Source organism: Gossypium hirsutum, chromosome D02 (assembly GCF_007990345.1).
Source record: "Gossypium hirsutum isolate 1008001.06 chromosome D02, Gossypium_hirsutum_v2.1, whole genome shotgun sequence".
NCBI classification, from domain to species: Eukaryota; Viridiplantae; Streptophyta; class Magnoliopsida; order Malvales; family Malvaceae; genus Gossypium; species Gossypium hirsutum.
The window spans coordinates 71062457-71078155 of record NC_053438.1 but is presented as its reverse complement, the minus strand read 5'-3'; the positions used below and the strand labels follow the sequence as shown (position 1 = coordinate 71078155).

The following is a 15699-nucleotide window of genomic DNA, read 5'->3' as shown; positions in this document are numbered from 1 at the left end:
CAATTTTCACAAATCACTAACAATGTTATCGAATTAACCTCATTTTATGTTGATATATTACATACATAAACAATTATATCAATCCAATATGAAAATAAATGTATGTATTGAATCAAAATTAAAGTTTTATGTTTATATACGAATTACAATTCAAATTTCATGTGTATAATTGCAACAAACCAAAATCTATGCATTAAATTGCACATTCAACTAAAATTTATGTATAAATTTGATATATATATTGTATAATTAAAATTTTAAAAATATTTTTATTATTTTAAACAGTGAAATAGACAATTGGGTATTGATAGGCGTGCAGTAGGGGCATGTCCATGTGAGTAGCATGTTGCGCAGCAAAAGCTGACCCTTTGGACCCGCTGCTTTTGGGTATGACGTAAGTGGAATTTGAGCTTTTTTTGCATTATTTGATAATGTTGGTTTTAATTCGAGTTAATTTAAATTGTTTAAATTTAACTTAATTATTATTATTTTAATTTTATATCAATTTTGAGTTTAATTTTTTTTAATTCAAATGATTTCGAGTTTATGTCATTTTAAGATATTTATTGGGGCCATTTTTATTTGAATTATTTGAAGTTGGAATCATTTTAAGTTAAGATTACTTTAGGTTCAAGTATGGTTTGAGTTGTTGTCTTTTTTTTTTATAATAAGAAAAAGCATAATAATTTTTTTTGGTCCTTTAACTTTATAAAAAAGTTATTTTAACCATACATCTAATTTTTTTGTCTCTTTTAGCCCTTTAAGTTGTATTTTTTGTCAAATCATCCTTAAAATAGATGGAAAAATTAAGTATGTTAACTTTGCTAATGTAGAATACACATAAATTGTCATGTGGATGACACATTAACATTTAATATATATTTTTAATAATTTTAATGATGTTTAATTTTTAAAAATAGTTTTTTATAATTTTTTATTTTTAAATTTTTAAAAAAAATTAATTAAATGCTAAAATGTCATTCACATGTATGTAACGTCAGCAAAATTAATAAAACATTAACTTTTTTATTTATTTTGGGTGATTCCAAAAAAATAAATTTAAGGCTTAAAAAAATGAAATATTGAATGAATGGCGAAAATGATTTGAGCCAAATAAATCATTATGCGTAAAAAGATTAGATTATGTTTGGATTCAAATTAATTGAGTCACATTGATAAGCCACCCTAAAAAAATTGAAAATTTGTCACTAAGCCATTCAAAATTTTTAAAAATTTACTTAAATCTCTCATTTTTTTAAAAATTTTAATTAAGCCCTCTAAATTTTTTTGACAATTTTCATTAATTTCCTTAAAAATTTTAACTAGACCCCTTTTTCTGAAAATTCTCATTAAACTCCAATTTTTTTAAATTTTTTAATTAAATCCCAAAATTCTAATGCCACGTTTGGGTCGAAATTTACATGTTTGCATCTTCATCAATCAATCATACATGATAGGAACAATGGAAAGCAAACATTCACAAACTCAAGAACCAATATTGAAGAGAGTTATGTATATGATTCACAAGCCAACAATTTTCATTATAATTTCAAACAATACTGTATGTTAATTGCCAATAAGCTATCTACATTTTACATTTCTTACATCCTAGAAATAAAAATAATCTGAAATCTGGTTAATTAACTTAAGCATTTATGGTTTTGGTTTTCATACTTGAGCAGCCATGCAACCGAGAAGTGAGATCGATAAAGGCACCTTCGTCACACGGGATCGTAAGACCGCCGATTGGGTGATTGAACCCGAACTCTTCCTCGGCCCGACCGAGCAAATCTAGAAAACAAGGGTGGTTCAAGTATGAAATAGGAACCACAAACCTTGTCTTCTTCATTTCTCCAACATAAACTGCAATGTGGCCTTTGGGCACATGTAGCTGGTTCCTTGATTGGAACTTAAGAACTTGCTTGGCATGAAGGATCATTGAAGGTAAATGGATACCCATATTTGATTTTTGAAGGTTGATGAAAGTGTATTTTGTAATTGGAAAAGCTTGTTGGGTGGTGTTTGTATTTATAGGCAAGTGTTTAAGTCTTGGGATGAAATTGGAAAATTTTCAACATAGAAATAATCAAATATGGACCCACGTTTTGGAAGAATCACATGGGGTCTGCCTTATTAGATCAACTATTTATAAATCTTAATTAACAATTAAAGACCCAAGGGGTACAATAGATGGTCAATTTTGCATGTTGTTAATGTGATGAGGTTGTTTTTGAATGATAATTTTGAATAACATCAACATTCATGTGAGTGCAACCCCCATTGCTTTCTCTACGATCTCATCAAATACGTAATATAACATTGTGTAAGCCATTGATGATTTTGGTTATGTTTCGAAAATTTTAATGGTCTATATTTGAGTTTTATTATCTGCAAATGTTATGTATGAATATTTTTTTTAAATTTATTATGGGAGTAAGTATTATAATGTATGAGTCTTGTTTGGACGTATTTCGATTTTTAGATCTTACCGATAACTCAATTTGGATTAGACAGCACTTAATAACGACTTTGGTTTCTTTACTTAATTTTTTTTACCTCAATGCCTAAAACTACTTGTAGTCCTCTAACTCATAAATAAGATGATAATGTATATTATTCAAAAATTTTCAAAAACCTAACCAAACTTCCCTAACTACCAACTTGCCATGATTTTATTTTTGAAAAAAAAAAAAGTAAAACATGAATCTCAATGGATTCTCGGATCTAGAGCAACTGATATGAAGAACATGCCCAAAATACTTGGAGAATATTCCTTTTATAATTATAGAGATAAATATACAAATCAAATATGCTCTAAAGATTATATTCTTTCTACATTTGTAATTTAGTACTTTATTTTTATTTTAAGAAATTTAAATTTGCCGATTGAATCTTAACTTAATTGGTATGTGTATTGTTGTCTATGTAGGAAGACGTGGGTTACTTCGAGTAAGTTGAAGTGCATTATCCTCCTGATTTTGGGTAAGCAATGTGTAAAAAAACAAAAACAAATATGACTAGAACCTATAATGAGATGTATTATGAATAGTTTAGGGTAAATTCAAATTTTAAACTTTTTTTAATTATTTTGAATTTTAAGTTATCTTTAGTCGAGTCATTTTGAGTTTAGGCCATTTAAGTTTGTTAATCGAGTTTTTCAAGTTGGATCCTTTTAAGTTCTTGTCATTTCAATTTATTTGTTCGGATCATTTTCAATTTGAGTTATTTTGAATTTTAATCATTTCAAAATTTGATTATTAATCTTATTTAAAAAAAAAAAACCAACATCGAAAATTCACAAAACCAAAAATTTCATTATCATTTCATAACAAGTTATGTTAATGAAACTAAAGCTATCTACATTTACATTTCTTACATCCTACAAAGGAGCAGAAGAAACTAAAATCAACTAAAAACTTCTAAAATCTGGCTTAAACTAAGCATTCATGGTCCTCATATTTCAGCAACAATGCAACCGAGAAGTGAGATCGATAAAGGCATCTTTGTCACACGGGATTGTAAGACCGCCCATCGGGTGATTGAACCCGAACTCTTCCTCGGCCTGACCGAGCAAATCTAGAAAACAAGGATGGTTCAAGTATGAAATTGGAACCGCAAACCTTGTCTTCTTCGTTTCTCCAACATAAACAGCAATGTGGCCTTTGGGCACATGTAATTGGTTCCTTGATTGAAACTTAAGAACTTGTTTGGCATTGAGGATCATTGAAGGTAAATGAATACCCATATATGAAATGAAATTAAAGAAAAAAGCACACACTAAAAACAGTATTAACTTGATGAAAGTGTGTCTTGCAATTGGAAAAGCTTGTTGGGGTTTGCTTTATATTTATAGGCAAGGGTTCTAATAAAATAATCAAAATATGGACCCACCTCTTGCAAGAATCACATGAGGTTGCCTTATTAGATCAACTATTTATAAATCTTAATTAACAATTAAAGACCCAAAAGAGATCAATGGATGGTCAATTTGCAGGTTGTTCATGTGATGCGGTTGTTTTTGAATGATAATTTTTTATTTAAAAAAAAAATCAACAATCATGTGTGTGCAACCCCATTGCTATCTCAACAATCTCATCAAATACGTCATATAACATCGTGTAAGCCATTGATGATTTGGTTGTCTTAGTGAAATTGAGGTTTGCGGGTTTTATAGCTTATGTTCGAGTTTTATTATGTGCAAATGTCATGTATATAATTTCTTTCAAATTATTATAGGTTTAAATTTTACAATATGCAAATGTCATGTATACATTTCGATTTTCAATCGGTTGTGCTTTATATTGAATTACTTCTAGTTTTAATTTCGGAACAGATGCAAGAAAGCATAGAAAACTAATGAAAACAAAGAAATCTCCACTTCTACTCCAAATTAGGCGGAGGGAAGGGTAAAATGGGAGGAAGAGAAGATGAGGCTGGGAGAGTGGTGGTGAATTTTCTAGTTTGTTTGTTGACTGGTGCAGTGCAGATTTCGGCAAAGAAAGGTGGAAAGGGGAAAGATCAAAGATGAATACCGGCGACTGGTGTTGAGAATTGTTGCTGGATGGCGGCAAGCACTGGATCGAGGTCACAACGAAGGGGGAAGGGGAAGGGGAAGAGGGTTTTTCTTTGTTCGGGATATGAAGAAGAGAAAGATTGAAAAATGTTTTATCGAAAAAAAGGGTAAGACATTTTATTAAAAAAAAGCCTCATTTTCTCATGTTTTGAATAATGATTTACTGTGCGAATTCGTTTTCCACCAAACAAACATGGGAAAAATATTGTTTTTCGTTAAACCTTTTACAGATAAATAAACGGACTCTTATTAATGTTTTATTGTAAATTTCGTAATAGGAATTTTAAATATTAATCATTCAATTTAGATTAGGAAGCACTCTTTTGGGTATGGGTTTTTTTTGGCTTAGGGGTCCATTTGCTTAGATTTAAATTTTAGTCTCTATATTTTGATTTGATATAATCTGATCTTTTTCAGAATTTATGATTGTTAACAAAGGCATCTTCTCGGCAAGGAATTGTCAAACCACCCATCGGGTGATCAAACCTGAACTCTTCCTCGGCTCGCTTCAACAAGTCCTTGAATGATGGTTCAATACCATGATTGGAACTACGAACCTTTTCCTTGGTGTCTCCCCAACATAAACCGCGACGTGGCCTTTCGGGACAATATCGGCCTTTTCTCGTGTAATAAAAGATTGAAGCTTGAGAATTTGCTTGGCGCCGGAGATCATCCACGGTAAACGAGCACCCATTTAATGTCGTCTCTAGTGTGCTTTTTGGATAAGAACATGGAAAGCTAAAGAGATAAAATGGCTGTATTTATAGATATATTTTTTTAATGATTGGTAGTACCACAGTTTTCAATATCCACGAAAGCCCGGCTTTGAGTTATTAGATTAACTCGTTGACTAAGATGTATAGGATGAGTTGATTGATTTGATTTTTTATTTAGAATTTTTTAGGTGATTTTGGCGTTTGAATGTTTTAAGTTTGGATTATTTTGGGTTTGAGTTATTTTGGATTTGGATTATTCAAAATTGAGATTTTGAGTTTTTAAGGTTAAACTATTTTAGGTTCAAATCATTTTAGATTCTGATTATTTGTTCAGGTTTAAGTTATTTCGAGTTATTTGTTCAGCTCACTTTAAGTTTGGGTATTTTATATTTCGATCATTGGATGGTAGATTTTTTAGTGATTTCAATTAGGGTCAATCTCAAGTTTAAGTCAATTTTATGTTTTAAAAATTTGGGGTTCAGATCATATTGAATCTGAATTACTTTAGATTTGGGTCATTCGAGATTGAGGCTTAAGTCTTTACAGAATTCATTTTATTGTATGTTCTGATGACTTCAAGTTCATATAATCTCGAGTTATTTATTTAACTCATTTCAATTTCATATCAATTCGAAATCTAATCAAATCAGCAAATGTGAGTTCTTAGAGGACCCACTGTAGTAATGAATCACATGGCTTTGCTCAACCCCTTTTTGGAGCCATGTATTGCCCAACTTCAATTTATATCTTATCTACAAATCTAAAAAGTTGGACCGAGCCAGTTGTGCAGTAGCACCCAGCAGCTCCTACGTCCAATCAAACATGCTCACTCCAAACGTTGGTTAGCGATTATCATTTATATTCGACTTACTGTCTATAAAAATTGGTTAAATTCCACAATTAATCCTTGTACTTTGCAAAATTTGTAGATTTAACCCATATATTATTATTTGATCATTTTTAATCCCTATACTTTTCAAATTTAAAAATTATAGTCCTCACCAATCAATAACTATTAAATTCATTAAATAAAGTTATATTATTTCTAAAATCTGATACACAAAACATATTATCATATGTATAAATTCATGTCAACTTATTATTTCCATATATTATTCACTAAAAACCTAGTTAATGAAATAACGACCGTCATTTGTATCACAATAGAAATTTTAGAATTCAAAAAGTATAGGGACTTAGAATGATCTAATTGGAGAAAACAGATTATATCTATAATTATACGCATACTGTAAGACTAGTAATTGAATATAACCAGACGAATTTAATTGCTAAAGTATAGAGACTAAAAGTGGCCAATTCAAAAAATATAGAAACTAAAATTAATCAAATAAAAGAATAAAAATTAATAGCAGAATTTAACCATAAAAATTAAATCAGTTCGTAGTTATCTTTTTCAACAATATATTTCAAAAATTCACAGCAAAATATTCCAATTGACGGTTTGTTTTTCTTCCGAAAGTGAAAACAAGACAACGACATGTTTTGATAGTTGATATGTATTAATTGGTAGTGCCAAATAACAATGACTGAGATATGTTCGCCGGAATCTTTAATTATTAGAAATTATTAAAATATTATAAAATTTAAATGAAATAAAAAAATTATAGGAAAATTTATATAAATTAATAAATATTATAAAAATTTAAAAATTATTAGTCCTTTTATGAATTTTAGTTAATTTTATAAATTTTCCTATAATTTTATTTAATCATTTTATTAAGTTATATATATTTATAACTTTTTTATAGTTTTTTTAAATAATTTTTTTTATAATTTTTAAAAATCAATTAAGCCCTTCACGTAAGTATTTTTCACTTCAAACACCACACCAACTAGCACATCTTGAAGGTCTGACACTGGCACATCTTGAAGGCTTTTCAGACAAAAGCCTATATTTTAAAGGTTTTGATTGTTAATTTTCATTTTAAAAGGAAATAAAGTATATAATTAATTTTAAGAGGGGTCAAAAATAGAAAATTATCATTTATTCAAATGACTAAAAAACTTAAATTGAATGATTAATACTCAAGGGGGACTAGTAATAAAAATTTCCCACTTTGACCGGGGAGTTGCCTACCCCAGCCTCCAAAGTTTCAGCTTTGAGCATATGTTAAAATTATAACCGTGCATACATTGGTTCCCAACACTTCGCTCAAAACTTGGTTCAACCCTTTTGTCTGAACCAGTATATCAGCCGATCCGGTTCGCTCAAACTGAGTAACAGTTCACGTTGGCACCATCAGAAGGACCAGACAGTCAGAAGCACGACGATGGCAATGGCGCTTTTGTCTTGCATGTAACATGTTTCATTATCAAAGTAGGCCATTTTTGATACACTACGTAAATCCTGAACTCAAATTTAAAAGGGATAATCAACGACGTGGCAACACAAAACATGCCGGAAAAAGACTACTCTTATCTCCTATCATTTTCTGTCATAATAATTTGCTTCATAAATTAGATCATCTCATGTGAGTAAACTCGGTGCTTTTTTTTTTTTTGCAATAAGATCCTCTCTTATGTCATGTCTCTACTGTAGGAAAATATATAATAATTTGAACTTGGACTTATCAGAGATGTTCCAAAGATAATGATATAGTAAACAAGGTCCTTTAAGCTTACACTTCATCGCCATGCATAAAACTTGAAGATCCTTTCACTCACATTCAACATTCAAAATCAAGAAACTCAATCACAGTCCCTAAATGTCAATGATATGATTGAAGAAGTTTGAAACGTATTGTTTTGTTTTAGCTCGATTTTCTAAAACTCGAGGTTGATAATCTCAACTCTTACCAGAACGAAAATGACTAAACAATAATGAACCATTGCAGACCAAGCTAGTTTAGTACGTAGAGGAAAACAACTCTGCAAATTGTCAAGTCCAAGTTCAATGCTTTGGAACATGATGAAAGTGAATCATCAATATGAACTTAAGACAGTGTAAGTCTTTGATGTCGAAAATGCATTGTAATTCAAAACAATGGGGTCGGAAAATTGGTATTTCAGACATGGTTTCACAAGTTATACATTGCATTTTCTTAAGTTTCTTTGGGAAGGTAGAACAGGATGCTTTGTAACAGATAAAACAGAACCATGTGAAACTTGACTAAATCTCTTATATATTTAGGTACTAAAGATTCCATTTTAGCTCAAGTTTAGTTTCAGTCTTAGTTAAGCTTTTCTATCACTCCTACCCTAAGATGTGTATAGTTGAGTTTGCTCAGGCCAAGCGAATGCACCACCGAAGCATTTCATCAAGAATTCGGGATCTGTTGGGGATGAAAAGCTTTCCAGAAGGCCACATTGCAGTATATGTAGGGGAAACCAGCAAGACCAGATTCATGATTCCTATATCTTTCTTGAACCATCCTCTATTTGAAGGCTTATTACATCTGGCTGAGGAAGAATTCGGATTCGACCATCCGGGTGGTCTCACAATTCCATGCAGCGAAGCATATTTCATCAGTCTTACAAAAATGTATTACATTAAACAATGATAAATAAAGGCAGTCTTGTACATATTCAAATCAAGAATGATATAAAATTTCTACTATTCTGTAACTTGACTGCAATTTGAGACTTTTATTTTGGGTTATAAACTAAATAAATTTTAGACTGATATTGGAGACTACTCCTATGTCCTATCATTTTCAGTTACAATTTGCTTCATAAATTTGACTGCAATGCTTTTTTTGCAATGAGACCTCTCTGATGTCATGTCCCTACTACTGTTGGAAAATATCTAATAGTTGGAACTTGGAGTTATCAGAGATGTCCCAATGATAATAGTATAATAGACAAAGCCCTTTAAGCTTACACTTCACAGCCATGCATAAAACTTGAAGACCCTTCAATCCCATTCAGCATTCAAAATCAACATGCAAGTGCAAAAACAATTAGTCCAACCTGAATAGTCAATATATTCTATTCAAAGCTTTGTTTCAGATCAGGAAGCTCAATGATAGTCCTAAATGTCTGATATTATTGCAAAGGTTTGAAACGTATAGGTTTATTTTAGCTAAACTAGTCATCAATAATCTCAGCTCCTAACGAAATGAAAAAGACTGGACATTGAAGAACCATTGCAGAAGATAAGTAAATATTGAATGACTGTGAGCAAGGGGTGATCAGATGGGACCGAGAGACATTGCAATTTTGCAACAACCAAGCTAGTTTAGTACGTAGGGGGATCGACTCAGCTAAGTTTCAAGTCTAATTTCAATGCTTCGGTAACTATCATCAATATGAACATAAGACAGTACATGCCTTTGATGTCGAAAGTGCATTGTAATTCAAAACAAAGGGGTCGAATAATCCGTATTTTGGACATGGTTTCGCAAGTTATACCTTGCATCTTCTTAAGTTTCATTGGAAAGGTAGGCCAGAGTGCTTTGATACAGACAAAACAGAACCATGTTTAAGTCTCTTATACATATATGTTTCTATATATAGGTTTAGGTACTAAATATGCCGTTTTAATTCAAGTTTAGTTTCAGTATTAGTTAAGTTCTCTATCACTCCTACTCTAAGATGTGTATACAGTTAATTGGGTTAGCCAACGCCAAGCAAATGTGCTAGCGAAGCATTTCATCAAGAATTCGGTCTTCGTTGGGGACGAAAAATGTTCTGAAAGGCCATATTGCAGTATATGTAGGGGAAACCAGCAAGAGCAGATTCATGATTCCTATTTCTTACTTGAATCATCTTCTATTTGAAGGCCTATTAAATCTGGCTGAGGCAGAATTCCCAAGTGCCACAAAGTATGACGTAGGCTCTCCTACTTTGAGGAGACCTTAGGCAAGCGCCCTTCCCAAGTGCAATAGAAGTCACTTACCTAGGCCATCGGCCATGATGATCACTATCGACCCTGTCCAGGTAAGTATGTTGCAACGTTGCTAGCTGCTTCTTATTTATATGGCCTTGCTACTGTTCCTTTCGTATGTACTTTCCCTGTGGAATTAGTGATTCAACATAAATTTGACATGGGTGAGTCAGAGTGGAGATTTATGACTTACAGAGAAAACTACCCGGAGTCCTGAGAAATTATACTAGTTGAATTTCTCATTTTCACTCACTGCAAACTGATTGCATAAAATATGTATATATGGTAAAATTGTGCTTTATTAATCCTTTGCTGACATGAAAATTAACAAGTTATTTTCTCTGTTATCACAGTAAAGAATATATGTATATATGGTGTGCAAGGTTTTTGAGTACAAATCATTAATATTCCATAGCAGAAAACAGCTTCAATCGCATTGAAATGAATCTCAGATAGCAGAAACAGAGAGGATTTCAAGTTTTTCTTCAAAATTTTCGAAGCATTCCTTCTCTGCAATAACGGAGTTACACAGTGGAGTACTTTAATACATAAAATTTGCATATAGCTATATAATTCTCTGCAATGACATGACTTACAGTGGTGGAAATTTCTGGGTTTGGGGTTTCAAATCAAAACCAATTTATCATTCTCCTTATTAGTAATTACCCCAGAAGAATAAACACTGTAATAAATTAATCAATTTCATGATTTACATTAGTTTGTCAATTAATACAAAAACAGGAAGCAAAATTTTGGATCCTTAAAACTCATTTACTAATCTCAATACCATACACTTACAGTGGAAGATTAAACTGAAAAAAAAAACACAATGAGAAACCCACGTAGGGAGGAGACAAATTACAAAACATCATTTTGTCAGTTTGAATGCATGAAAACTGTCAACATGATGTACTTTTGTCCTAGTGCTAGGAAGTTGTAATAATTGATATTAAAACTTGGGGTCCAAAAGGAGACCCCAAAGCTACTAATTTTATAGTATCCACCCACTGATTTTCATATCCATATATCTCTGGTAGTTTTTGTTGCATGTTCCTTATGTCAGTGACTCTCAGTTATGGGGCTAGTTTCCTCTATATCCCGTTACTCATGCATCAACATTTATGGGGTATTTTTATTATTATTATTTCTTTTCTCTTTCTTATAATGATTGCCTTTGAACTTGGCCTCTTTTTGCATCGCATATACCGCAGAAATTTTATACTAGAGCGAGAAATGAATTTCAAATTTTGAGGGGATCACTTAAAACTTTATAATTGTTGAGTATCTAAAGGAAAATTTTACCAAAGGCCCCTGCATACCCGGTGCCAGCCTTATGCATATATGCATTTTCATGGTAAAAGGTTATTACTCACTGACAGTGCACGAAATCGTGTATCAAATATTCATATATATTATCAAAGTGTTTAAATAATGAAACCCACTGTAAAAGCTAGCTCATATGGGACATCAGGTAACCACAGTTGAAAAGTATATATATAAGTAATCAATTGCTACTGTGGATTTCTTGTAAGTTGATGTCAAGTTTGTAGTATGATTGGCATCGTATATTCCAATGCACCGCCCTCTGGTTTTAAGTCTTTGATGAAGTTGGTTCAGCATGCAGCAAACTCGACAGCATGCAGGCCATGAAGACCAAGACATGCAGGAGCTGCTGATGCAAGCTTATTTTATTTATTTTGTAATTTCTAGTCAATGAAATGTAATCTTAGTTCATTTCTAACTAAGTTAGGTTGTTGACTGATGTAATTAGCTTATATATGAGCTGTAAACACAACTTTGTATAGGTTTACAAGCTAAAATTTCAAGTTTCCATGTAATTAGTGGGAGTAGGTGATGTTTAGGTAATTATTTGCTGTTTTTGACAAGCTTAGTGCTTGGTTTATGTATTGGCATTATGCCATTATTCAATTTTATGAATGAAGTTCAGTTTGTTCATCAATTTTTCTCTTCATTTTCTCTTAGCTTTTCTTCCTTTCTCTTGCTCGAATTCTCTTGTTTGCTTAGCAAGTCTCGAGACTTGCTCGACAAGTCTGTACTGAATTTGTTAGTTTCAGTTACAGCACCAACAATTGGTATCTAGAGCCTATTTCTTAAGGGATCTGTTATACAAATACATGGCTTCATCAAGCTTTTCACCAGCTGCACCTCAAGTCTTCAATGGAGAAGGCTATCACATATGGGTGGTCAAAATGAAGACCTACCTGCAGGCATACGATCTGTGGGAGGTGGTCAACTTAGATGTTGAACCAGAACCACTTAGAGGCAATCCAACAGTGGCTCAGATCAGGCAGCATGCTGATGAGAGGACCAAGAGGCACAAAGCCATGTCTTGCATCCAGAATTCAGTGTCTGATGTGATTTTCACAAGGATTATGGCCTGTGAATCACCAAAACAGGCCTGGGACAAGTTGCAGGAAGAGTTTCAAGGGACAGAGAGGACAAGGCAGCAACAGTTGTTAAACTTGAGGAGAGATTTCGAGAATTTGAAGATGAAGGAAGAAGAAACTGTCAAGCAATATTCTGATAGGATTATGGCTGTGGTTAACAGCATCAGGCTCCTTGGAGAGCAGTTCAATGAAGCTAGGATAGTGGAGAAGGTTATAGCAACTCTGCCTGAGAGGTATGAGGCAAAAATCTCATCTCTCGAGGACTCAAGGGATCTGTCCACCATCTCCCTGACAGAGTTGATCAATGCTCTATATGCTCAAGAGCAGAGGAGAGCAAGCAGACTGGAGGAGCACCAAGAAGGTGCCTTTCAGGCAAGAACAAATACTGCCTACAAAGGCAAGAAGGCCTGGAGAGACAAACCAAAGAATGATGCTGCAAGGAGAGAAGGTCAAACTTGCAAGCACTGCAGAAAGGTTGGTCATCCAGAAGAAAAGTGCTGGTTTAATCCAGAAGCTGTATGTTAGTATTGTAAGAAGAAGGGTCATGTTGAGAGAGTCTGCAAGAGTAAGACCAAATCGAGACAGAATCAGTTTCAACAGATGAAAGCTGAGGCTCGAGTAGCTAAGGAGGACAGTGATCAAGAGGAGCAAGTCTTTGCTGTGTCATGCTCAGCTGCTCAGGAAAGGTCCTCATCTGGTTGGCTCCTAGACAGTGGATGCACCAACCACATGACACCTGATGCTGCAATCTTCAAGTCTTTAGACAGAAGCTGCAGAACTAAAGTCAAGATAGGAAATGGTCATTTTATTCAAGCTGAAGGCAAGGGTGATGTGCTGATATGCACCCTTACAGGTACCAAAGTGATTTCAAATGTGCTGTTGGTGCCTGAAATTGACAGAAACCTGCTCAGCATAGCTCAGTTGCTGGAAAAGGTTATTCAGTTGTGTTTAAAGACCACCAGTGCCAAATCAGTAATCCAAGTGGATCCAAACTGATGGCAGTCCCTATGGCTGATAAGAGCTTTGTGGTTGACTGGACAAAAAAGTTAGACATTGCCTACACAGCCACTTCAGATGAATCCAAGCTGTGGCATCAAAGACTGGGACATGCCAACTTCAGATCGATGGCCCGAATGGTCAGAGAGGACCTGGCTGAAAATTTCATCAACTCAGTGGACCATGATGATGTATGTAAAGTATGTCAATTAGGAAAGCAGGCCAGACTCCCATTTCCCTCGAATCAAGCCTGGAGAGCTTCTGAAAAACTCCAACTGGTGCATACTTGTAACACCCCTTACCCGTATTCCTTACCGGAACAGAGTATGAGGTATTACTAAATTTTTAAAAATTTTCGGCAGCATTCCTACTTATTTTTGCTTAAACCTCCTGCAAATTTAGAACACATTCCAATATACCAACCAATTTCATTTGTATAAACACACATATAGTTTAACTATTAATAAACACTACATTTAAAAGGGAACCATAACATATATTTACATGATGATCCCACATTACATAAAGTGTCTATACATGCCATAAAATTTCGGAACACTAGTAGTAAAATACCCCAAATGTGAAGGATAGTGTAGATGATTGTCTGACTTCGTTCCAATTTCCGAGTTGTTGGAAGTCACTATAACCAAGAGAAAAATAAAATCGAGTAAGCATATAGCTTAGTAAGTAAACACATGATAAATAAGTAATTACTCCCATAACTACACCAAAATATAAACTTATTCATGAATAACTTTATTGTTTAGGCAATTTCCAGCAAGCTGTTTTTCTGCGTCATAGTCGCTAATTTATTTTTATCTGGAGCTACAGGGCTCCAAATTGAGTTTCGTAAATTTTCCCTGAAACTAGACTCATATACCATTTCACCATAAAAATTTCAGAATTTTTAACCCAGCCAATTAGTACAGTTTATTCATTAAACCTTCCCCTGTTTCACTGCCCAACGGTTCTGACCCTTCCTCACTAAAATTTACTTAACTCTCTGTACAAAATTTGAAAAATGGTTTTTCTTGTTTCTAATAAAAATAGACTCAATAAGGATTCCAGGGATATAAATTTCATGCCATAATTATTTTTTTACAATTTTTGGTAATTTTCCAAAATTAGAACAGGGGATCTCGAAATCAATCCAGCCCTGTTTCAGTAAAATTCAGATATCTCCAAAAATACAACTCTTTTGCTTATTCTATTTCTTTCATATGAAAATAGACACATTCAGCTTCAATTTCATATATTATTCAGCTTCCCATTCATTTTCCACCATTTATGGTGATTTTTCAAAGTTACCCAACTGCTGTTGTTCAACACAGTTTATAATTAAATCGTTCCTTTTGCGTTTTTGATATTTTCTCCCATCTCATACATGGGTCGATTTAGTATTCAACTCAATATTTACCCCATAAAATTTTCCACCATATGGAAATATTCATCTTCCACACTTTTTCGTTGAACACTTGGAATGTTAACCGTTATTGGTGGATCTCGCACTTAGCACCACCGCTGAATCGGGGAATCAGCACTTAGCAACCCCTCGGGGGAATCAGCACATAGCAACCCCCTTTCACATTTCAAAGATATGGTGGATATCGCACTTAGCACCACCAATGAACCGGGGAATCAGCACTTAGCAACCCCTCGGGGGAATCAGCACATAGCAACCCCCTTTTCACATTTCAAAGATATGGTGGATCACGCACATAGCACCACCAATGAATCGGGGAATCAGCACACAGCAACCCTTTTATATACAACATACTCCGGCTTATTCCGAGTGTTCAACCCATAAACCATATATTGCAACCCTTTACCACCTTTCCCGATTTAACAACATTTTTAGGATATGGCCAAACATTTATTTTAATTCCAAATAAATCTCAACATATATCAAATAATATCAAAATAATACATTAAGTCACGTGTTTACTTACCTCGGTGCAAAATATCGTAATTTTGCACTTTACTCCCCTATCTTTTCTTTTCCCCGTTTGATATACTCTTCACGTCTTTCTTGATCTATAATAGCAAATTTAACTCATTTAATGTTCACACTCATTAAAATAATCCACCACCCAACTTTTTGAAAAATTACAATTTTGCCCCCAAACTTTTGCGTAATTACACTTTTGTCCCCAAGCTCGG

General features: G+C 33.4%; 2 protein-coding genes and 1 pseudogene across 2 annotated transcripts; all 3 read right to left on the bottom strand.

Annotated features, from left to right (window-relative positions):
- Positions 1 to 1497: 1497 nt before the first annotated feature.
- On the bottom strand, positions 1498 to 1995 carry LOC107908156 (auxin-responsive protein SAUR23). Its single transcript, XM_016835411.2, has one exon. The coding sequence runs from the start codon at positions 1958 to 1960 to the stop codon at positions 1646 to 1648; it is 315 nt and encodes a 104-aa protein (XP_016690900.1). The 5' UTR covers positions 1961 to 1995; the 3' UTR covers positions 1498 to 1645.
- Positions 1996 to 3343: 1348 nt separating this feature from the next.
- On the bottom strand, positions 3344 to 3863 carry LOC107908679 (auxin-responsive protein SAUR23). The gene has a single exon (XM_016835918.2). The coding sequence runs from the start codon at positions 3743 to 3745 to the stop codon at positions 3461 to 3463; it is 285 nt and encodes a 94-aa protein (XP_016691407.1). The 5' UTR covers positions 3746 to 3863; the 3' UTR covers positions 3344 to 3460.
- A 6181-nt stretch (positions 3864 to 10044) lies between these two features.
- On the bottom strand, positions 10045 to 10196 carry LOC121214920 (uncharacterized; annotated as a pseudogene).
- Positions 10197 to 15699: the final 5503 nt, after the last annotated feature.